Here is a 24974-nt window from a genome sequence, read left to right on the forward strand (position 1 = left end):
TTCTTCCTCCAAACGCGACGAGTCCCCTTCCTCAAGAAGGCACAAGTACAGGCCCGTCTGAAGTTTGCCAACATCTAAATCAGGGGTCTTCAAACTATGGCCCTCCAGTTGTTAAAGAACTACAATTCCCATCATGCCTAGTCATGCCTGTGAATATCAGAGATTTACAATGCCTCATGGAACGTGTAGTTCTGCAACAGCTGGAGGGTCGTAGTTTGAGGATCCCTGATCTAAATGATTCAAATAAGGATTGGGAGAAAGTGCTGTGGTCAGAGGAGACCACAATTGAGCTCTTTGGCATTAACGTGACTCGCCGTGTGACGCTAAGAACACCATCCCTACAGTCAAGCACGGAGATGAAAACATTATGCTTTGGGGCTGTTTCTCTGCTAAATGTACAGGCCGACTTTGCCGCATTGAGGAGCCAATGGTTGGGCAATCTATTGTAAAATCTTGGATGAGAACCACCTTCCCTCAGCCAGAATACTGAAGAACACAGAAGGGTCTTCCAGCATGACAATGACTCAAAACATACCACCAAGGCAACAAAGGAGTGGCTCAAGAAGAATAATATATATCCATGGAGTGGCCTAGCCAGTCTCCAGACCTTAATCCTATAGAAAATGTATGGAGGGAGCTGAAACTTGGAGTTGCCATGCCACAGCCAAGAAACCTTAAGGATTTTGACCTTAAGGATGCTAAAAGTATGTAATGCTACAGCATGAATCAAACTTGTGGCCGTCCATATCTACCGGACATCACTTTAACCAAATGGACTTTCCGTTCCTTGGACTCTGGCCAAGGCCACAAAAATGGTGTCTACCGACACCAAAACTTCTAATAAAATCAGGTTAACTTATTTTTCGAAATGGAATACATACACTATATTGTCAAAAGTATTGGGACGCCTGCCTTTATACGCACATGAACTTTAATGGCATTCCAGTCTTAGTCCGTAGGGTTCAATATTGAGTTGCCAACCCTTTGCAGCTATACCAGCTTCAACTCTTCTGAGAATGCTGTCCACAAGGTTTAGGAGTGTCTATGGGAATATTTGACCATTCTTCCAGAAGCACATTTGTGAGGTCAGGCACTGATGTTGAACGAGAAGGCGATATCAAAGATGCCAAATTCCCTCCACTCATCCCAATCAGTAATACATTTCTCTCCCCCTTGGTGGGAGTTGAGATGACCCCATCTATAAGGATATACAGTACATACACACACAGCACAAGGCTGTGGTCACACTACGAGGCGTTTCTCGGGGGTAAAGTTACTCTGAGCACCACAAGATGGCGATCTTAGTTCTACCCAGACAGGAAGTCTCTATGGAAGACAGGAAGTGATGTTAGGTATAAATAGGAAGTTCCGGGTCAGAGGTGAGTTGGAGGGAAGTAGAGAGGAGACGTTGCTGGAAGTGGCAGCAGAGGAGGTAATAAGATCTTATTTTATATTTACACCCAGTAACCCCCCCCCCCCCCCCGTCATGTCCGTCCTCTTCCTCCATAGTCACTTTGATCTCTTTTATCTCCAGCAGATGATGATACACACATATATAGTGTGGAAGTTATATTTTTTCCTAAGTTTATAAAACAAAGACATATATATATTCAAATCCACACCTAGATGAATTAGCCATCTTCTTAACCCAATAAAAGTGGTATGGTTTGTTAGTAGACTGATGAGGTGAGAAAGTGATTGGTGGGAAAGGAGACACATCTCCAAAATGAAGAGAATTTCCCGGCCCCGTAAATGGGGGAATGTTCTGACCCCGAAGGGGTTAATCTACGTTTTCAAATGGTAACTTTCCATAATGATCCCAGTCTCAGATATTCATCCTAAAATGTGATCAGTAAAGTCTCCGGAGTACACGGAGATCACAGGAATATGGCTTCAGTATTGTGGTAAAGTGCAAAGTTTACTATTCAAATTGGGACAGGTGGGATGCCCCGTGCAGCGCACCCCACAGATCTTCCACCCAATGTCCCTCCCACCAGAGTCAGAGAATCCTATGACATCACACTGACCTCACAGCTCCTCCTCCCAATGTCCCTCCATCCAGAGTCAGAGAATTCTATGACATCACACTGACCTCACAGCTCCTCCTCCCAATGTCCCTCCCACCAGAGTCAGAGAATCCTATGACATCACACTGACCTCACAGATCTTCCACCCAATGTCCCTCCCACCAGAGTCAGAGAATCCTATGATATCACACTGACCTCACAGATCTTCCACCCAATGTCTCTCCCACCAGAGTCAGAGAATCCTATGACCTCACACTGACCTCTCAGCTCCTCCTCCCAATGTCTCACCATCCAGAATTAGCACATTCTTTGACATCACACCACTGACCTCACATCAGTGTCTTAGGGCAAAACCATTCAAGTGGATAGAAGATCCTGTTTTTCAATCCTTGTACGCAGATTGTTAGGAATCTTAGAAAACACTAAATAGTGCAGAATAGACGTGTTCCCACTGGGGGCCATAATTTACTCTGACCTTCGTATTACCTCCTAATATCCTCATCCTATTATTGTACAACCAATACCAATCCAGATACTTCTTTGTTATCTGTCTACAGGGAAACCTTCATAGATGATGTCACCAATGAGGATGGAGGAGGACCGGAGTCACATGACTGAGAAGATACTAAACCTCACCCTGGAGATCATCTACCTGCTGACCGGAGAGGTGAGGAGGATTCTGGGAGGTCACATGACATCACTCTTATCTCTATTAATAAAACACAGACCTGACCGGAGAGGTGAGGAGGATTCTGGGAGGTCACATGACATCACTCTTATCTCTATTAATAAAACACAGACCTGACCGGAGAGGTGGGGAGGATTCTGGGAGGTCACATGACATCACTCTAATCTCTATTAATAAAACACAAACCTGACCGGAGAGGTGAGGAGGATTCTGGGAATCTAACATAATATTCCTATTGGTTCTCCAATACAGAGATTTCCTCTTCTGAAGTCAGGTGATCATATGACCATCACAGTGCCTCCATGTGACTCCCTAAAACCTGAGAGACACAACATGCAGAAGATTCTAGAAGTCACCAAGAAGATGATGGAGCTGCTGACAGGAGAGGTGAGCGGTGCTGGGAATTCTGGGACATTATCCAGTAACAGACAAGGGATGTGTCTGGATGGTGACTGTATCATTGTGTGTGTCAGGTTCCTATAAGGTGTCAGGATGTCACTGTCTATTTCTCCATGGAGGAGTGGGAATATTTAGAAGGACACAAGGATCTCTACAAGGACGTCATGATGGAGAATCAGCCGCCCCTCACATCACCGGGTAAGAGGAGACTTTATTGTAAAGGAGAGAGAAGTACGGAGGCTCCACCTAGATCCCCCATCATCTGATAAACACATAGAAACAATGTATTCAGTCAGTGTGTGTGTTTCCTACAGATGGATCCAGTAATGGGAACCCACCAGAGAGATGTCCCCGTCCTCTGTATTCCCGGGATTCCACACAGGAAGGTCACACCATCCCTCACCATCATCAGGTAGATGAGGAACAATCACTGATAGTATCATTAGGATCTGTACATTATCTCCATTATTACCATTGATGTCATTTTTATTATATATTCAGAGTGGAAACCTGAGAGATTCTAAAGGTGAGGTTAAAGAGGAGGATGATGAGGATGGGGTGATGAAGGAGTCAGAGTTACAAAAAGAACACAAAGATCTGTACCAGGACACCATGGAGGAGTCATCCAACATAAACCCACCAGAGAGATGTCCCCGTCCTCTGCATTCCCGGGATTCCACACAGGAAGATCACAACTACACAAAACATAATCAGGTAGATGATTGACAATTATTGGTAGTTATGATTGATACACAAGCATGTTTGTTACAATGAATGTCTTATTATATATTTAGAGTGGAAACCTCGAGGATTATAATATTGTTGTTGTTAAAGAAGAGTATGAAGAGGAGGATGAGGAGTACGGAGTGATGGAGGAGCTTTCTGAAGGACACAAGGATCTCTACAATGACACTATGGTGGATCCACTTAGTAAAAGAAACCCACCAGAGAGATGTCCCCGTCCTCTGTATTCCCGGGACTCCACACAGGAAGGTCACACCATCCCTCACCATCATCAGGTGGGTGGAGTTGAGGGTCGGGAACATAAAGTGATTGAACACTCTGACATGTGGAGACGATGTGTGGACTCTACAAGATGATATTTTCTATGTGATCTCACATCATAAATACTTCTATGTTACAGATGTTATTTTCTCTCTTACCCATTGAGGGACACAGAGTTCAGAAATAGTTGGGTTATATTGCCGCCTTTAAGAAGGTAAGACACCAGCAAACAGAAAAACCCTAGGCCAACCCCCGTATAACTCAAAGGTGTTCAGATGTAGAACAACTTTGAAATCAATAAGAGCTGAATCTGTCAAATCAAAAATTGCCAATTTTCTAGCCTAATAAGCATAGGGTATTTCAAGTAATAGCATGGGGTGTGTGGGTGCACTTCCCTAGGGGGGGGGGGGGGCAGCAAATGACATTTCCCTGCTGTCTTATTAAAAAAAAGTAGAACAGAGGCAACTGCCCCAACCTATAATTGGCCTTAACAGCAAGGAGCACATGGAAGGGACGACACGCGTCAAACAACAGCAAAGAAAAATTCCCAGCTCAACTTACCAGCCAGCCTGCACCCACCGAATTCTCCTGTCCAACAGTTCACATTAACTTCTTCATGCCCCCGCTAAAGCTGAAAGACAACTACAGAGCGGACCTAAATTGTCGGGAGGGCAACCATGTACGTCCTCCTGTGCATGAGCTGCTCTGTGGGGTGCGCGGGGGGCCCTCTGTGATCAGCAAGTCCATGAGACTCGGCTGATCACAGACTGACGTAAGGGGCTGGTCCCGGCCCCTTTCCACGCGATCAGCTGTCAGCCAATGACAGCTGATTACGTGATGTAAACAGCAGCTGGCGATCAGCTTTTTTCTTCTCCTCACGCTGTTAGCCACTGAGAGGGGGCGTTGTCCAGCGACGTAGGTCTACATCGCTGGACGATAACGAGCCACTTTGACGCAGTACCAGCTCAGTGAGCGGTCGGCAAGTGGTTAAGAAGTGCTGTCGTCTTGAAAATCTCTGAAACTTTTTGGTGTGACATTGGGTAGAGGAGACAATTTGCCTGCTTGCCAGGGTCCCAGCCCACTATAACCCAACTGTTTCTGACTTCTGTAACCCTCAATGGATTCCAAATAATAGATTTTACGGTAAGTACAAACCTTTGTAATGATGCTGCCATTCTGTTGGTTTAGGGTGAAGATCTGATCATCATCAAAGTTGAGGATGAAGTAGAAGAGACGTATGTGAGGGATGATCAGCAGTCTATGGAGGAGGATGGAATGACGAGGACATTCATAGAGGAGGACACTCCTACAGAGATCAGCACAGGTGACCCATAATATATTCTTCTGTTATCTCTGCTCTGTTACTGCTCACTGATTGGTCCAGAGTAGGGTGGGAGCTGAGGGATATCAGCCAATAATAGGTTGATAATGGTCACCTCCCTGTACTGATACCCGTCCTGGGGTTCAGCTGGCAGTATTAGGTTGTGTGTCACTCCTAGTTACAGTAGCACCAGGGCCGTAGATAATTTTTTTCCTGGGGGGGGTTCTGACTTGAGTACCCAGAGAACAATTAGCACGTCTGCCACGCTGTGACAAATTGTGGTGTGTGTATATATATATATATATATACAGTATATACAGCGCCCCCAGCAGGCACATCTGTTGGTGAAGCAAATAGTAAACATGGTTTAAATGTCAGCCGGGCCCTGCCTCTCAGCCTCGTTGGTAAGACAGGTGGTCTTCCCAGTAGCAGTGTGGCTCCGGCCGCTAATAGGCTTTACTAGCCTAGCTGCTGTGAAATTGACTGTTTCTCTGGTTGGACCCCCTTGACCCCCTCCCTTATCTACGCCTCTGAGTAGCACAGATATTAGAACACAGATTGAACCTTTCTTAGGTTGGTTCCTCTTCTTCCAGCAGACTTATAGCTAAATGTCACCATAAAACTTTATTACCAGTCTTGTTGGCTTGAAAAGTAAAACGTGACCTTTCCAGGAGAAAATACTGCTCCCAGCTCCCTCCAGTGCTGCATATCACCAGAAGCCTAGGCCTATGGTCACTTGTTCTATGGTAAAGGGTCTACAAGTCTGAAGCTTTGACTCTCTTGTTTATCAGAGATCACATGACCCAGTGCCTAGGCTTGTGGTTGTGTAATGAGCATGGACCTCCCAGTTCCCATTGGTTCCTGCTCTTCTGACAAGGCTGTGTAAATGTAGAAGTGATCTGGGAGGAGGACCAAAGGCTCTTTGACTGAAGAGGGGAAGAGTCCCAGCTGGTTGGGGACATCCACAAAGAACATCTTCTCACTCATATCTACCTGATCCAGATGGAATCTTGATGGAAGTGAACTAACCCTCTCAGATATATTGACGATGTTTTTATATTTTTCCAGGACACGCCATGGAGAAACCCTCAAAGGATCGTCTCACTTTATCTCCAGGTTGTAAAATGGAAGATGAGGACATCACAGGAGATTGTGGAGGAGAAAAGACAATGAGCTCCACTATGGATGGTGGACTTCACAGTGTGGATAGACCATGGAATCCCTCTGACTCTGAGCAACCTCGTACTGTGGGGGACGGTGCCAGGGTTCAGGGGAAGAAGAAATTTTCCTGTCCTGAATGTGCGGAAAGTTTTAGCTCTGAATTAAGTTTTACTGTACATCAGAGGTCCCACATGGGTGCGAAGCTTCATTCCTGCCCTGAGTGCGGGAAATCTTTTCTTCACAAATCAAAACTTGTTATGCATTACAGAACTCACACGGGGGAGAAGCCGTATTCCTGTCTTGAGTGCGGAAAAGGTTTTGCAAAGAAGTCTAATCTTGAGACACATCAGAGATCTCACACAGGGGAGAGGCCGTATGCCTGCCCTGAGTGCGAAAAATGTTATACACGGAAATCAGAACTGGTCATACATCAAAGAACTCACACGGGGGAAAAGCCATATTCCTGCCCTGAGTGCGGGAAAAGTTTTTCACAGAAATCAGAACTTGTTATACATCAAAGATCCCACACAGGAGAGAGGCCATATTCTTGCGCTGACTGCGGGAAAAGTTTTTCACGGAAATACGAGCTTGTCAGGCATCAAAGGTCTCACACAGAGCAGCTACATTTTTGCCCCGAGTGTGGGAAATGTTTTTCACAGAAGTTAGAACTTGTTATACATCAAACATCTCACACAGGGGACAGCATTTATTCCTGCTCCGAGTGCGGGAAATATTTTTTAAACAAAGACAGTCTTTGCAGGCATCAAAGGTTGCATACGGGTGAGAATTTGTTTTCCTGCTCTGAGTGCGGGAAGTTTTTTCATGGGAAATCAGACCTTGTTACACATCAGAGATCTCACACAGGGGAGAAGCCGTATTCCTGTCCCGAGTGCAAGAAACATTTTTCATATAAGTCCAGTCTTAACAGACATAAGAGGTCTCACAGGGGTGAGAAACCGTATCTCTGTCCCGAGTGCGGGAAATGTTATTCATGGAAATCCGAACTTGTCATGCATCAGAGATCTCACAGAGGAGAGAAGCCGCGTGCCTAATCCAAGTGCGGAAAATGTTATACATGGAAGTCCTATCTTACTGAACATTAGATATGCCAAATGTGGTAAAAGCTGTATTCCTGTCCTGAGTGCGGGAAATGTTTTTTGCGGAAGACTTACCAAACATCAGAGAACTCACACAACCCTTGAGGTGTATTAGTGTCCTGAGTGCGGGAAATGTCTTCTATATAAATCCTAATTTGCTGTATATCAAAGATCGCACACTGGGGAGAAACGGTTTTCCTGCCTTGAATGTGGCCAATGTTTCTCACTGAAGTCTTGTCTTACCAAACATCAGAGAACCCACACAACCCTTGAGGTGTGTTAGTGTCCCGAGTGTGGGAAATGTCTTCTATATGGATCATATCTTTCCGTACATCAGAGATCTCACACTGGGAAGAAGCACGCCTTGATATACACCTCAGAAAACACGTGGCTGAGCGCTCCTCTCATCTTTACCCTGGAAGAAACACTTTATAAGGAAATCAGAGATCACTAAAGGCTTCAAAGCTCTGTCTGGCTTACTCTGCTAGGTGAGGGGAGGAGGGGGTGTCACTGCTGGTTGAGTCCTTCTAGGAGAGAGAAGGAGGGGGTGTCACTTCTGGTTGGGTCTCTCTAGGAGAGAGAAGGAGGAGGAGTCACTGCTGGTTGGGTCCCTCTAGGAGAGAGAAGGAGGGGGTGTCACTGCTGGTTGGGTCTCTCTAGGAGAGAGAAGGAGGAGGAGTCACTGCTGGTTGGGTCCCTCTAGGAGAGAGAAGGAGGAGGTGTCACTGCTGGTTGGGTCCCTCTAGGAGAGAGAAGGAGGAGGTGTCACTGCTGGTTGTGTACCTCTAGGAGAGAGAAGGAGGGGGTGTCACTGCTGGTTGGGTCCCTGTAGGAGAGAGAAGGAGGGGGTGTCACTGCTGGTTGGGTCCCTCTAGGAGAGAAAAGGAGGAGGTGTCACTGCTGGTTGGGTCCTTGTAGGAGAGAGAAGGAGGGGGTGTCACTGCTGGTTGAGTCTCTCTAGGAGAGAGAAGGAGGGGGTGTCACTGCTGGTTGAGTCTCTCTAGGAGAGAGAAGGAGGAGGGGGTGTCACTGCTGGTTGGGTCTCTCTAGGAGAGAGAAGGAGGGGGTGTCACTGCTGGTTGGGTCCCTCTAGGAGACAGAAGGAGGGGATGTCACTGCTGGTTGTGTCCCTCTAGGAGAGAGAAAGAGGGGGTGTCACTTCTGGTTGGGTCCCTCTAGGAGAGAGAAGGAGGGGGTGTCACTGCTGGTTGGGTCCCTCTAGGAGAGAGAAGGAGGGGGTGTCACTGCTGGTTGTGTCCCTCTAGGAGAGAGAAAGAGGGGGTGTCACTTCTGGTTGGGTCCCTCTAGGAGAGAGAAGGAGGAGGTGTCACTGCTGGTTGGGTCCCTCTAGGAGAGAGAAGGAGGGGGTGTCACTGCTGGTTGAGTCCCTCTAGGAGAGAGTAGGAGGGGTGTCACTGCTGGTTGGGTCCCTCTAGGAGAGAGAAGGAGGGGGTGTCACTGCTGGTTGGGTCCCTCTAAGAGAGAGAAGGAGGGGGTGTCAGTTCTGGTTGAGTCCCTGAGGCAGGCCAGAGGGGTTTGTTGCCATTTCAGTTGGTCACACCCAGTCAGTGTTCAGGTGGGTGATATTCAGTGGGAACCCCTGGTGTCTCAGACTCTGTACGGGTGAGGCCACAGCAGGCAAAGGAGCACCATGAGGAAGAGTATGGTTGCCGAGGAGGAGAACATGTGACAGGCTTCCACGGATGGGTTTCATCCTTCACTAACCTTGGCACTTCTTCGTGATTGATAGCTGAAGAACCCCGAGGACTCCGATTCCTCTGCCTCCGAAATTGCCCACCAATTAAAAAGAAGTATATTCTATTCATCAAATCTGTGTCTGATAAAATAGTTTCATGTAATATTTTTGGCTGAATTTTGCCTACTCTCTGCCTCCACATTTACCCCCTATTAATAACAATGAGATTCTGTGCAGCAAATCTGTTTAATTGTTGTATTCTCTTTGCAAAAATGCGGTCTAATTTCATATTTTTTTGATGAAATCTGCTTGTTCTCTCCCTCGGAAATGGTGGCCTATCCAGACAGGTTTAAAAGCAGGGGATGCAATTCTCTAAAATAAATTAAAAAATATGCTTTGTTCAGATGCAATCTGCCTGCCCAATCCCTCAGAAATTGCTGACTATGCAAAAAGACTTAAAAGGTGCGCTGTAAACTGCTAACATTTTCTGTATTCAATTTATAATAAAAAATGAGTTTTTTTTATTCCCAGATGCATCCTGCCTGTTCTCTCCCTCATCACTATTGGCCTGTCCAAAAGGGTATAATATAGTGCTCTAGGCCTTCTTTTATACAGATACACCAAATCACCAAGCTACACAAGGGGGTCCCCAGATCAAGCCCCCCGTATGTGAATGGGTATTGGCTACATCGTTCCCCTACCCATTCACCAAAAAAATGTAAAAAAGTAAAAACTACAGAACACTACAGTTTTTGACAAATCCTTTATTAACCACTTTACCACCGGAGGATTTTGCTGTCTTACGTCCGGGCCACTTTTTGCGATTCGGCGCTGTGCGACTTTAACTGAAAATTGCGCGGTCGTGTGACGCCGTACCCAAACGAAATTTACGTCCTTTTTTTTCCCACAAACAGAGCTTTCTTTTGGTGGTATTTGATCACCTGTGCGATTTTTACTTTTTGCGCTATAAACAAAAAAAGAGCGTAAATTTTTGAAAAAACAACAATATTTTTCACATTTTTTTATATGAAATTCCCCCCCAAAAAAATGTAAAAAATCAAAAATTTTTTTAAATTTTTGCCCAATTTGTTTTCTGCTACCTATGTTTGGTAAAAAAATTCACAATAAGCGTATTTTGATTGGTTTGCGCAAAAGGTATTGCATTTACTAACAAAGGGAAAGATTTCTGTAATTTTTGGTGTTTTTTTTTTTAACGAGTAATGGTGGCGATCTGCGATTTTTTTTTTTGCGGGACTGCGACATTGCGGCGGACAGATCGGACCCTTGACTGACATTTTTGACACTTTTGGGGGTACCAGTGACATTACTGCAGTAATCAGTGCTATATATATGCACTGTTACTGTAAAATCACACTGGCAGGGAAGGGGATAATTTTATTGGAGAGGGAGGGGTTAATGTATGCCTGGTGCTTACTGACGTGTGTGGGGGGAGGGGGGGGAGGTGACTGAGTGACACAAGGACAGATCCAGAGTTCAGCTATGCTGAACCCTGCAATCTGACCCTGCCTGTCACTTCAGAGATCCGCCCGCTTGTGTTTACACAAGCAGGCGGATCTCCACACTAGATCCCCGATGATCGGGGAAGAGCGGCGGCGATCGCCGCTTCTCCTCCCCTGGCCCGACTCCCGCTGTGACTGAATACAGCGGGAGCAAGCCTCCGGCGGCGCGCGCGCCGCCGAGAAAGGGGAGTGTCAGAGTAGAACTACGTCGTCAGACGATAACGAGCCACTTTGCCGCAGTAGTACTACGGTACTCAGACGGCAAGTGGTTAAAAGAAAATAAAATAGTGTCCCTCAAGGGGGCGGTGCCACCGGGTGATGTAGCCGAGTGGCCCCGCCCTATGCCTATAAAAGAGCTGTCAAAGCTGAAGATCGGGCATACGGCGGTTAGCCTCTTAAGAGGCTAAGCGTTTTGTAATTTTCTTTCAATTTTTTGGGTGTGGGGGAACGTCGTGATTGATGATGTAGTTACATTGAGGGACACCACTTTTTTTCTTTTTAATAAAAGATTTGTCAAAAACTGTGTTCTCTGGTTTTCATACTTTTTTGGTGAATGGTTAGGGGTTTGGTGTACCGATACCCATTCACATGGGGAGGGCCGGAATCTGAGGGCCCCCTTATTAAAGGGGGCTTCAAGATTCCAATAAGCCCCCCACCTGCACATCCCAACAACCACAGCCCAGGGTTGTTGGGAAGAGGCCCTTGTCCCCATCAACATGGGGGCAAGGTGCTTTGGGGTGGGGCGGGCAGAACTTTTTTCCTGTTCGAGATGTTCTGGTGCAAACCGAAAAGGGGGGTGTTTGGCCCATCCCTAATTCTGATCAACCCCCAGCCTCAGACACCCACAACTACCAGGCCAGGGTTGTGGGGAAGAGGCCCTTTTCCTCATCAATATGGAGACAAGTTGCTTTGCCAGGGAGTTCCCCCTTTGATCTTTACAGAGTTAGATGGGCTTTTAGGAAGCTTTGGAAAGTACTGTAATCTGCTATCAGCATGTTTATAGATAGAGGCAGCACTCCCACTAGGAACTGTATTAAGCAATACCAGATTGGAGCTACGGTTCTGAGAGGGCTTCAAGACAGGTGTTTGAAGTTTGTTTAATCCTTTGTAAATACCCGCTCTGTACATGGCTCACAAATCACCAGGGAAGTGCTTGGGACCTATTGACCTCCAAAGGCAATGGCTTGCTCACAAGTGAGATCCAGACTTCCCTCTATGTATCTTCTACAGGCAGAGGTTGACGAAAGCCACAGGTGCCTCCTCTGGCTGAAGAAAAAGGCCCTCACAGTGGAGGTGCATGGAACCACCCTGACTGCTTTGGTGAACATGCTGCCTGCTTTTGTAGGTGGGTCTCTTTCTTGAGGCTTTTGGTGGTCTTGCACCCTTGTTGCTACTTCACACCTGAAGCTCTACCAAATTAGGTGCTCAGATAATGGAGTTGCACCACTCTGGATTTTTTTCCCATCCTCACTGTCCCCAGAACAAGTTGTCAATGTGGGTCACTGGTAATCAAAACTGGAATTTCTGCTGCCATAATGGGGCTTCCAGCAGATCTTTGAAACTCAACCTCCATATATTTGCCCTGTACCTTGGACCCTGGATACCCCAGGCTACCATGCTGGGATCCTCTGTGGTATCCTCTGTCTTTTACATGGCTAAACTTCCACCATCACGTCCTGAGGATCAGGAAACATTTCCACCCTTTTTTCTGTGCTAGGGTTCTTTGTATCCATATACAAATGGTTGGACATACTGATAGAGGAGGGGTGATTTCCCGTCCCATTTGTACTGGGAAATGGGGCCCCATCCTGATCCAACTGTCTGTTCTACTGCAGTAAAGGAGGACTGTTGCTGCTGGGTACACCTGATGAGGACAGTGAGGGGGTGACCCGCATCATCCATTCCACCACTGCCTAAATTTTCTTTGGATAAATGGGGGCATCACAGGGCTTGCAAAGCCACATTGGAAGGTTTTTTTCCATTATGGTAAATAGGTTTTTCAAGCAAGTTTCTCCTAAGCAGTCATGTCAAAGGGAAGGATCCATGAGCCGTACTTCCAAAAGCAGACCCGTGTGCGTGAGGTGAAGTAAATCTCAGCCCGGCCTCGAGCCAGGCCACGTCTCAAATGTGTTTCGCTCTGCCCCTTGGAGCTTAATTGTGGGGAATCCCATGTTCCTCTTGGTGTTCTGTAAAAAACTCCAACTCACCGTACGTCCAACCACGTCACTTCCGGTGACTGTACAGCAGCAATAATTGGAGATTTGGATGAGTTGGTGTTTTCAAGGCGGTGACAACTTTTTCCCTTCTTACCTGGTGTTCTGTCAAAACACTCTACTCTTTCTTTACCATAGTGTACACGCTGCTGGTGTTATGTGAATACAGCAACTCGTCGAAATCTCCAATTATTGCTGCTGTACAGTCACCAGAAGTGATGTGGTTGGAGTTTTAGCGAGTCAAAGTTTTCAGCAAAACACAGATACTCACAGCGCTCTAGTTTGGACTTTACCTCCTCCTGAGTGGCACCTAAACTTTGTCTTCTCCTAAGCAGTGCCACGTAATGAGACTTATTATGACTCTATAATTATTTTTGCTGCAATATTAAAGGTGCCAAAATTCCTCCACTCATCTCGAGTTATCAATTTCTCCAAAGTTGTACCACATAGTGAAAAAATTAGATGGTAATTACGGTTTGGCCTTTTTGATGAAAAACCAGAAAGGTGCCAAAATCCCTCCACCCATCCCGATTAGTAACATATTTTCATTCCCCTTGGTGGGAGTGGAGGTGACTCCAGCTATAAGGATATACAGTACAAACACACACAGCACAAGGCCGTGTTCACACTACGAGACGTTTCTTGGGGCTGCGGTTCCGCTGACTTCCACAAGGTCTCACTTCTACCTACACAGGAAGTCTCTATGGTAAGCAGGAAGTGATGTCAGTTACAAACAAGAAGTGATGTCAGGTATAAATAGGAATTTCCGGGTGAAAGGTGGTCGGGTGGAAGTAGAGAGGAGACATTGCTGGAAGTGGCAGCAGAGGAGGTAATAAGATCTTATTTTCTATTTACACCCAGTAACCCCCCCCCCCCCCCCCCCCGTCATGTCCGTCCTCTTCCTCCATAGTCACTGTGACGTCTTTTATCTCCAGCAGATGATGATACACACATATATATAATAGTGGATTTTTTTTCCCTTTTTGTTCCCAATCAGAGCTCATATAATGAAGACAAACATATCCTAATCCACATTTATTATTATTATTTCAGGTACTTATATAGCGATGTCAATTTACGCAGCGCTTTACATATACATTATACATTCACATCAGTCCCTGTCCTCAAGGAGCTTACAATCTAAGGTCCCTAACTCACATACATACACAGTAGGGCCAATTTTTTTATACAGGATCCAATTAACCTATCAGCATGTCTTTGGAGTGGGAATCCACCATCCGCTCAACCCAACCCTCCACCAGGGCATCCTACAACACCACTCTAACCCTATACTGACCTCACTGCTCCTCTGAATAGGAATGAGCAGAACATATCTGATTTGTTTTAATTGCAAGAATAAAAATCAATGGGAGCCGAGTTTTTGAAATCCATTATGGCCATCTTCAAGGCGAATATGCCTTTTTTTTTTATGTTTACACCTTCGAAAGAGTAATGGCCGGAATACACGATTAGAATATCGGACGAAAATTTCCGTTCAGCGAGCGATCGGCCGATATTCTACTCGTTAATGTCCAGCCATCAATGAGTGATATCGATATTGTGAATGAAAAATACAGTTTGAAAAACCCAAAATATTCTGTCGTCTCGTTTGCGAAAGAACGATATTCTATACGTTGGTGTTGAGGTCGTTCAGTTTAACCTCATCACGCATGTCCGAAAAAAACACTGTTTCGATGGTCGGCGGGCAACGATCGGGCGATATTCGGGCCGTGTATGTTGGCAATAAGAGGCTCCTAAACTTTAAGAATCATAGTAAACAACACATAAATATATTCCCACTGGGGGGCCATAGTTCTATAATATATACTCACCTTCATATTACCTCCTGATATCCTCATCCTATCGTTGTACAACCAATACCAATCCAGATACTTCTCTGTTATCAATGTTATCTGTCTACAGGGAAAGCATTATAGATGACGGTGCGAATAGGGATGGAGGAGGACCGGAGTCACATGACTGAGAGGATGCTAAACCTCATCCTGGAGATCATCTACCTGCTGACCGGAGAGGTGAGGAGGATTCTGGGAGGTCACATGACATCACTCTTATCTCTATTAATAAAACACAGACCTGACTGGAGAGGTGAGGAGGATTCTGGGAGGTCACATGACATCACTCTTATCTCTATTAATAAAACACAGACCTGACCGGAGAGGTGAGGAGGATTCTGGGAGGTCACATGACATCAATCTTATCTCTATTTATAAAACACAGAGCTGACCGGAGAGGTGAGGAGGATTCTGGGATTCTAACATGATATTTCTATTGGTTCCCCAATACAGAGATTTCCTCTTCTGAAGTCAGGTGATCATATGACCATCACAGTGCCTCCATGTGACTCCCTAAAACCTGAGAGACACAACATGCAGAAGATTCTAGAAGTCACCAAGAAGATGATGGAGCTGCTGACAGGAGAGGTGAGCGGTGCTGGGAATTCTGGGACATTATCCAGTAACAGACAAGGGATGTGTCTGGATGGTGACTGTATCATTGTGTGTGTCAGGTTCCTATAAGGTGTCAGGATGTCACTGTCTATTTCTCCATGGAGGAGTGGGAGTATTTAGAAGAACACAAGGATCTCCACAAGGACGTCATGATGGAGAATCAGCCGCCCCTCACATCACCGGGTAAGAGGAGACTTTATTGTAAAGGAGAGAGCAGTACGGAGGATCCACCTAGATCCCCCATCATCTGATAAACACATAGAAACAATGTATTCAGTCAGTGTGTGTGTTTCCTACAGATGGATCCAGTAATGGGAACCCACCAGAGAGATGTCCCCGTCCTCTGTATTCCCGGGATTCCACACAGGAAGATCACACCATCCCCCACCATCATCAGGTAGATGAGGAACAATCACTGATAGTGGTGATTTATATACAAGCATGATTGTTACAATGAATGTTTTATTATATATTCAGAGTGGAAACCTCGAGGATGATAATATTGAAGTTGAAGAAGAGTATAAAGAGGGGTATGAGGAGTATGGTGGGATGGAGGATCTTTCTGAGGATCTCTACAAGGACAAGGACATCATGCTGGAATCACTTAATAACAGAAACCCACCAGAGAGATGTCCCCGCCCTCTGTATTCCCGGGATTCCACACAGGAAGGTCACACCATCCCCCACCATCATCAGGTAGGTGGAGTTGAGAGTCTGGAACATAAAGTGATTGAACACTCTGACACGTGGAGACGATGTTTGAAGCTCACATGATAAATACTTCTGTTTTAACAGATGGTTTTCTTTCTCATTCATTGAGGGACACTGTAAAACAGTTGGGTTGCACTGCCACATATAAGAGGTTAGGACATTGGCAAACAGAAAAGTTCTAAGCCAGCCCCCATATAACCCCTCCTCTACCCATCATGCCTCAGTTTTTTTCTTGTGTCTTAGGTGGTTGGATGCCTTTTCTGTAACTATTAGGAAAACATCTAACCAATGTAATCTTTGTTGGTCTTCTTTGCTTAGAGGAACTGTTTTCTCCGTTCTTCTTCATTCAAAATTCTTCACTGATATCACTGGCTCAATGGGAGACATCAAGATGGCCAAAGGGGACCCTACTTGACGGGATGTCCTCTACTCGTCAGAGGATCTCGCTGTGGGGTGGACTCAGGACCTTCACCTACGGGAAGGTTTGAGAATCCTGCTCATACGGACAAGGAACCTTGTCCATATGCTAGTAGACATTATCAATACTATCTGTATTGTCTTCCTTGGCAGTGACATCTGACTCTTTTCTCTCTCTGCACCGAAGGGAGAGCTTTAACCACCTTGAGTGCTCCTCATATCCTTCATGGCAGGCATAAATCATCGTTGGAGGGCTCTGTGTTCACCTGTATTGCCAACAGGTAGAACATGGTATGGTCCATCTGAAGGTACTCCCTTTTAGGAATGGAATACGTCAGGACCTAGTGACCTGAACATGGGTCCTCCTTCCGTGGCTGCTCTGCGGGCTTTTGAGGAAGTTTCACAAGATTTCTTCCTCAGTTCCTAATCAAATGTTCTTAGCACTGTGGCCAAGGTTCCTGTCCTTCACCCCATGGCTATGGATGGTTCACTGGACTGGGGCAGGTCTGGAGATTTTTAGAATCATGTTCGTTACTTACGCAAGGCAGGTCCTACAGAGTTTATCTGTCAGCCTCCAGAAACGAGTGGTTTTGCCCATCCTTGTTCGTTTTCTGCTTTTTCGCACCAGTCTGGGAATATGGTGTATCCTTTCATCCCTGTCTAACTTTGTAGAGGTACTTATTGAGCACCCCACCGCCTTTTTTTCTGTAAGGCTGACTCAAGGGTTTGTACCCCTGGAATCGCTACCAGTCTCAGAAGTCACAAATGGCACTTTTCCACTGCAAGTACCGGCTCGGCTCTACTCGGCCCTGCTTGGCCCAGTTTGCTTTTCCACTGCTGGTACCGCATGGTATAGTGTCGGAACGGTTCGGTATGGTTTGCTTTTCCACTAAAGTAGTACTAAAGTTAAGTGGGTGGGATAACAACGGGGTGGGTGGGATTCTCTGACCAATCAGTGGCTAGTAGTGACTGCATGCAAAGGATTGTGGGATACGGTACCGGGTATGGTACCTCTTGGAACCACAATCGAGGTGGTACTGTTTTTGAGAGCCGTACTATTCGGTTCCATGCAGTGGAAAAGCGCCGCCGTACTGTACCGAACTGTTCCATGCGGTACCAGCAGTGGAAAAGCACAAAAGCGAGCCGAACCGTTCGGTTCCATGCAGTGCAAAAGCGCCATAATGGCTCTTTTCCACTGAGGGTTATGGTACGGTTCGGTTCGGTACGGTACGCAATTTTTGCCGTTTCCATTGTGGATGGTACCCTAATTCCGAACCTTAACGTACCACTTTTTTGATACCCTTTCGTTGGGGTACCAAGCACATTAGTACCGTACCAACAGGGTGGAGCTACACTCTGTAGAACTTTGATTGGTTGACAGAGAATCGTCCATCACAGCTTTTCGGCTACACCACGCCTATCATGAAAGGGTACTATTGGCAGTGGAAACGCAAGGTGTACCGTTCCGAACCGTACCGTACTGAACCGAACCGTACCGTACCACTCAGTGGAAATGAGGCATTAGCTGTCCTTTATGGCATATTATGTTTCTCACGTCTTTAGGTATCCCTTTGCACACATTTGCGAGATTAGAACCTCATTTGTGAGATGGGTTTCTGACCAGACAATCCTAGGGGTTGGGTGTGTGAGATTTGGCAGACGTAGACCATCCAGTCTTATGGACCTGTTTTTGTCCAAGGTTTCTTCTGGGGGCCTGCTTACTTGGGGACTTATCCCAGTGTTTTGTTTTTGTTGACCACATCGTGGTATTGGTCTATTTCTTCTTGCGGGTAGATATGTACTTCCACCTGTTTTGGTAGGTTTTTTGGTTTAAAGTCTCTCAATTACTCATCCTTAGTTTTTCTTCTGGTTAAGTCGGAATCATTCCAACTCGTTGGTGAGGAAAGAGGTGACTAACACCCCTTTGTGTGTTCTGGCTCTTGTCCATTGGTGCTTCTTTTGCATAAAGCTGAGGCATGGTGCGTAGAAGATGGGATACACTGGATCTGATTTAACAATTTTTCTGTTTGCCAGTGTCCCGTTTCCTGTAGGTGGCAGTAGAACCCAACTGTTTGTGAACGTCTGTGTCCCTCAATGGACTCCAAGAAATATATTTTATCCTTTCGTTCTAGGATGAAGATCTGATTAATATAAAATTTGAGGATGAGGAAGAGGACGAGTATGTGTGGGATGATCAGCAAATTACGGAGGAGGCTGGAATGACGAGGACATTCATAGAGGAGGACACTCCTACAGAGATCAGCACAGGTGACCCATAATATATTCTTCTCTTATCTCTGCTCTGTTACTGCACACTGATTGGTCCAGAGTAGAGAGGAAGCTGAGGGATATCAGCCCATAATAGGTTGATAACAGTCACCTCCCTGTACTGATACCCGTCCTGGGGTTCAGCTGACAGTATTAGGTTGTGTGTCACTCCTAGTTACAGTAGCACAGATATGAGAACACAGATTGAGTCTTTCTTAGGTTGGTTCCTCTTCTTCCAGCAGACTTATAGCTAAATGTTACCATAAAACTCTACTAACTGTCTTGTTGGGATGAAAAGTAAGGAATAACATAAGGACATAAACACTTATCTTTCCAGAAGAAAGTACTGCTCCCAGCTCCCTCCAGTGCTGCCTATCACCAGAAGCCTAGACCTATGGTCACTTTCTATGGTAAAGGGTCTTGAAGTCTGAACTTTGACCCTCTTGTTTATCAGTGATCACACGACCCAGTGCCTAGGCTTGTGGTTGTGTAAAGAGCATGGACCTCCCAGTCCCCATTGGTTCCTGCTCTTCTAACAAGGCTGTGTAAATGTAGAAGTCAGGGCCGGCCTTAGGTGTTCAGGCGCCCTGTGCGAGCTAATCCTGTGGCGCCCCCCACCGCGCGCATTTTCTTGCACCTTTTTTGCACTTTATTTTACTTTTCTTTTTTATGATCACTAATAACTTAGCCCCCTTTACATCAGAGACCCCCCACACAAAGCCCCCCTTAATTTAGAGGCCCCCTACATCAGAGAGCCCTCCCCACACAGAGCTCCCCTCACATCAGAGACCCCCCACACAAAGCCCCCCTCACTTCAGAGACCCCTCCACACAAAGCCCCCCTCACATTAGAGACCCCACACACAAAGCCCCACTTACATCAGAGACCCCCCACACACATCAGAGACCCCCCCCCACACAGAGACCCCCTCACATCATAGACCCCCACACAAAGCCCCCCTAAGATCAGAGACCCCCTGCACACACACAAAGCCCCCCTCACATCAGAGACCCCACACTCAGAGCCCCCTTACATCAGAGACCCGACACACAAAGCACCCCTACACACACAAAGCCCCCTTCACATCAGAGACCCCCCCACACAAAGCTCCCCTACACACACAAAGCCCCCTTACATCAGAGAGCCCCCCTCCCCACACAGAGAGCCCCCCTTACATCACAGACCCCCCACACAAAGCCCCTTACATCAGAGAGCCCCCCCACACAGAGAGCCCCCCTTACATCACAGACCCCCCACGCAAAGCCCCCTTACATCAGAGCCCCCCCCCACACAGAGCCCCCCTCATCAGAGAGCCCCCCTTACATCACAGACCCCCACACAAAGCCCCCATACATCAGACCCCCACACAAAGCCCCCCACATCAGAGAGCCCCCCTTACATCACAAAGCCCCCTTACATCAGACCCCCCCCCCACGGAGCCCCCCACATCAGAGAGCCCCCCCCCCTTACATCACAGACCCCCACACAAAGCCCCCTTACATCAGACCCCCCCCCATGGAGCCCCCCACATCAGAGAGCCCCCCCTTTACATCACAAAGCCCCCTTACATCAGACCCCCCCCCACGGAGCCCCCCACATCAGAGAGCCCCCCCTTACATCACAGACCCCCACACAAAGCCCCCTTACATCAGACCCCCCCATGGAGCCCCCCACATCAGAGAGCCCCCCCTTACATCACAAAGCCCCCTCACACAGAGCTCCCCACAAAAAGCCCCCCCTTACATTTTTTAAAGGAGAGAGTCCTCCCTTACCTTCAGGTCTCTTCAGCTTTTTTTTTCTTCAAACTTCCCGCCCACACATCCCTGGGAGTGTGGGCGGGGCGGGAGGAGGAGGAGAAGGGGCGGGGCGAGGAGGAGCTGACGATCTCTCCTCTAGCGTCAGTGCAGGGAGGGAGGAGAGATCGTCAGCGTGAAGGATCGGAGCGGAGGCCTCACTGCATCAGTAGGGTGACGGAGGCACAGCCGCACAGCGGGAGGTAAGCGGCGGCCGCGGCCTGTGTTAACCCTGTCCAGGCCACGGTCGCCGCTCACCTCCCGCTGTGCGGCTTGAATCACCTGGTCTTCTGCGAGCTGTGATGGCCGCACTGCGCCCTTGTTGCCCATGGCGCCCTGTGCGGCCTCACGGCTCGCACACCCCAAAGGCCGGCCCTGGTAGAAGTGATCTGGGAGGAGGACCAAAGGCCCTTTGACTGAAGAGGGGAAGAGTCTCAGCTGGTTGGGACATCCACAGAGAACATCTGCTCACTCATATCTACCTGATCCAGATGGGATCTTGATGGAAGTGAACTAACCCTCTCAGATCTATTGACGATGTTTTTATATTTTTCCAGGACACGCCATGGAGAAACCCTCAAAGGATCGTCTCACTTTATCTCCAGGTTGTAGAATGGAAGATGAGGACATCACGCTAGATTGCATGGAAGAGAATACAAGCTCCACTATGGATGGTGGACCTCACAGTGTGGATAGACCATGGAATCCCTCTGACTCTGAGGAACCTCGCACTGTGGGGGATGGTCCTGGAATTCAGGAGGAGAAGACATTCTCCTGTCTTCAATGTGGGAACATTTTTAGCTCAGAATTAGGTCTCTCTGTACATAAGAGATCTCACAAAGGGGAGAAGCTTCATTCCTGTTTTGAGTGTGGGAAACGTTTCCTTTATAAGTCAGAACTCGTCATGCATTACAGATCTCACACAGGGAAGAAGCTGAATTCCTGTCCCGAGTGCGGGAAACGTTTTCTTTGTAAATCCAAGCTGGTCATCCATTATAGGTCCCACACGGGTGAGAAGCCGTATTCCTGTTCTGAGTGCGGGAGGCGTTTTTCAGAGAAGTCTGGCCTTTCCAGACATCGGAGATTGCACACGGGCGAGAAGCCGTATTCCTGCCCCGAGTGCGGGAAATGTTATTCACAGAAATCAGACCTTCTTATACATCAAAGAACCCACACGGGGGAGAAGCCGTATTTCTGTTCTGAGTGCGGGAAATGTTTTTCGCAGAAATCAGAACTGGTTATACATCAAAGATCCCACACAGGGGAAAGTCCATATTCCTGCTCTGAGTGCGGGAAAGTTTTTTCAGAAAGGGGCAGCCTCTCCCGACATCAGAGATTGCACACGGGTGAAAATTTGTATTCCTGTCCCGAGTGCGGGAAATGTTTCCTGGGTAAATCGGACCTTGTTACACATCAAAGATCTCACTCGGGGGAGAAGCCGTATTCCTGCTCTGAGTGCGGCAAAGGTTTTTCACAGAAGTCCCACGTTCTTACGCATAAGAGGTCTCACACGGGCGAGAAGCCGTATTCCTGTGATCTGTGCGGGAAATGCTTCTCACAGAAGTCAAATCTTACCGCGCATCAGATATGCCACACACAGGAAAAGCTGTTTTGCTGCCCCGAGTGCGGGAAATGTTATCCACGGAAATCATCACTTCTCACACATCAGCTATCTCACACGGGGGAGAAGCCGTTTTCCTGCGAGTGCGGAAGAAGGTATACACGGAAATCAGACCTCGCTAAACATCAGAGATCTCACAGAGTAGAGAAGCCGTATTCCCGCCCTTAGTGCAGGAAATGTTTTCTATTTATATATCTATCATTTTTTCTATTGGTCAAACTCAGTAGACTTGTGTCTTCTTCAACCTCACCGACCAATTTATCAGGTCCACCTTGCTAGTACATCCTCCCCCCACACCATTACACCACCACCACCAGCCTGAACCATTACCCCCCTCCTCCTCCACACCATTACACTACCCCCACCACCAGCCTGAACCGTCCCCCCCATCCTCCCCCACACCATTACACCACCAACCTGAACCATTACCCCCCCTCCTCCTCCACACCATTACACCACCCCCACCACCAGCCTGAACCGTCCCCCCCCATCCTCCCCCACACCATTACACCACCACCACCAGCCTGAACCATTACCACCCCTACCACCAGCCTGAACCGCCCCCCCCCCCCCATCCTCCCCCACACCATTACACCACCACCACCAGCCTGAACCGTTACCCCCCCCCCCTCCTCCTCCACACCATTACACCAACACCAGCCTAAACCATTACCCCCCCCCCTCTCCCACACCATTAGACCACCACCACCAGCCGGAACCGATACCCCCCCTCCTCCCCCACACCATTACACCACCACCACCAGCCTGAACCATTAACCCCCCTCCCCCACACAATTAGACCACCACCACCAGCCTGAACCAATACCCCCCTCCTCCCCCACACCATTACACCACCACCACCAGCCTGAACCATTACCCCCCCTCTCCTCCCTCACACCATTACACCACCACCAGCCTGAACCGTTACCCCCCCTCCTCCCCCACATCATTACACCACCACCACCAGCCTGAACCATTACCCCCCCCTCTCCTCCCCCACACCATTACACCACCACCAGCCTGAACTGTTACCCCCCCTCTACTCCCCCACACCATTACACCACCACCAGCCTGAACTGTTACCCCCCTCCCCCTCCTCCCCCCACACCATTATACCACCACTAGCCTGAACTGTTACCCCCCCTCCCCCACACCATTACACCACCACCAGCCTGAACTGTTACCCCCCCCTCTACTCCCCCACACCATTACACCACCACCAGCCTGAACCATTACCCCACCTCCCCCTCCTCCCCCACACCATTACACTACCAAAACCAGCCTGAACTGTTATCCCTCCCTCCTCCCCCCAAACCATTACACCACCACCAGCCTGAACCATGGATACAAGGCAGGATGGATCCATGTGCCAAATTCTGACCCTCCCATCTGAATGTCGCAGCTGAAATCCAGACTCATCAGACCAGGCAACGTTTTTCCAATCTTCTGTTATCCAATTTTGGTGATCCTGTGCCAATTGTAACCTCAGTTTTCTGTTCTTAGCTGACAGGAGTGGCACCCGGTGTGGTCTTCTGCTGCTGTAGCCCATCTGCTTCAAGGTTGGATGTGTTGTGTGCTCAGAGATGGTATTCTGCATACCTTGGATGTAACGAGTGGGTATTTGAGTTACTGTTGCCTTTCTCTCTTCTGGAACCAGTCTGCCCATTCTCCTCTAACCTCAACAAGGCATTTTCCTCCACACAACTGCCGCTCACTGGATATTTTCTCTTTTTCCCACCATTCTCTGTAATCCCGAGAGATCCCAGAAATACTCAGACCAACCCTTCTGCCTCCAAAAACCATGCCACGTTCAAAGTCACCGAAATCCCCTTTCTTCTCCATTCTGATGCTCGGTTTGAACTTCAGCAAGTTGTCTTCACCACATCTAAAGGTTGCTGCCATGCGATTGGCTGATTAGCAATTGAAGAGGTGTACCTAATAAAGTGGCCGCTGAGTGTACATGCTCACAGATTATCAGTAATACGGTGCCAACCTAATGGGGCATCACATGGGGACTCCTCTCAAATCTCATGCCTAACTCTCAGGGCTTTGTGGGACGGCATGAGTACGGCAGGGGGCGTTATGTCCCACTCGTGTTATTTTGTGCTTTTGCTATGTATTGCATGTTACTAATGTTCTAATCTGTGCTGACATCTAGTGTTAGATTAGTGCTATAGCAACCTGTTTATGCAGCATTCAACGCATTCCTTCAGGCTTCCCCTCCTGTTTAGTGCTATGAGGTACAGTCTTAGTCGGTCCCTCCCTGTCTTGTTCTTTGTTCCCTCAGTAGATTTCTACTTTTGTAAAGCAGACTCTAGGCTGGGTAGAACTTTGAGGAAGAAAGAGAAGTCCCATGAGCTGCCCACCAAACAAAACCCTCATGCAAAAAGTGGAAGCAACCTCAGCCTAGACTCTGTCCAGGCCACACCTCTGACATGTTTCGCCCCACCCACAGGGCTTAGTCATGGGAGGCACAACAAGAAGAGGTAGATGAGTATTTCCTGGTATCTCAGAGCCCACTTTAACCACTTGCCGACCACTCTATGGCCGAATGATGGCTACAGCACGG

At 47.6% G+C, this 24974-nt stretch overlaps 4 protein-coding genes across 4 annotated transcripts in view; 2 read left to right on the forward strand and 2 right to left on the reverse strand.

Moving 5' to 3' along the window:
* Window positions 1-24974, reverse strand: part of LOC309564458 (uncharacterized protein) — a 1566033-nt gene that overhangs the window by 455038 nt on the left and 1086021 nt on the right. The window lies entirely within an intron of this gene.
* Window positions 1-24974, reverse strand: part of LOC309564000 (gastrula zinc finger protein XlCGF66.1-like) — a gene marked incomplete at its 3' end in the record, with an annotated part of 95087 nt that overhangs the window by 44125 nt on the left and 25988 nt on the right. The gene's annotated exons all lie outside the window — the stretch shown is intronic.
* On the forward strand, window positions 3727-7710 carry LOC309562966 (uncharacterized protein; the record flags this gene model as incomplete). The annotated part of the gene is made up of 4 exons (XM_082267293.1): window positions 3727-3828; window positions 3909-4133; window positions 5308-5443; window positions 6509-7710. The coding sequence occupies 4 exons, from the start codon at window positions 3727-3729 to the stop codon at window positions 7651-7653; spliced, it is 1608 nt and encodes a 535-aa protein (XP_082123419.1). The 3' UTR covers window positions 7654-7710.
* On the forward strand, window positions 21350-22637 carry LOC309562777 (uncharacterized protein; the record flags this gene model as incomplete). Its single annotated transcript, XM_082267081.1, has 1 exon — window positions 21350-22637. The coding sequence occupies one exon, from the start codon at window positions 21350-21352 to the stop codon at window positions 22571-22573; it is 1224 nt and encodes a 407-aa protein (XP_082123207.1). The 3' UTR covers window positions 22574-22637.

Source organism: Pelophylax lessonae (assembly GCF_965119305.1).
Source record: "Pelophylax lessonae genome assembly, chromosome: 9".
Lineage (NCBI taxonomy): Eukaryota > Metazoa > Chordata > Amphibia > Anura > Ranidae > Pelophylax > Pelophylax lessonae.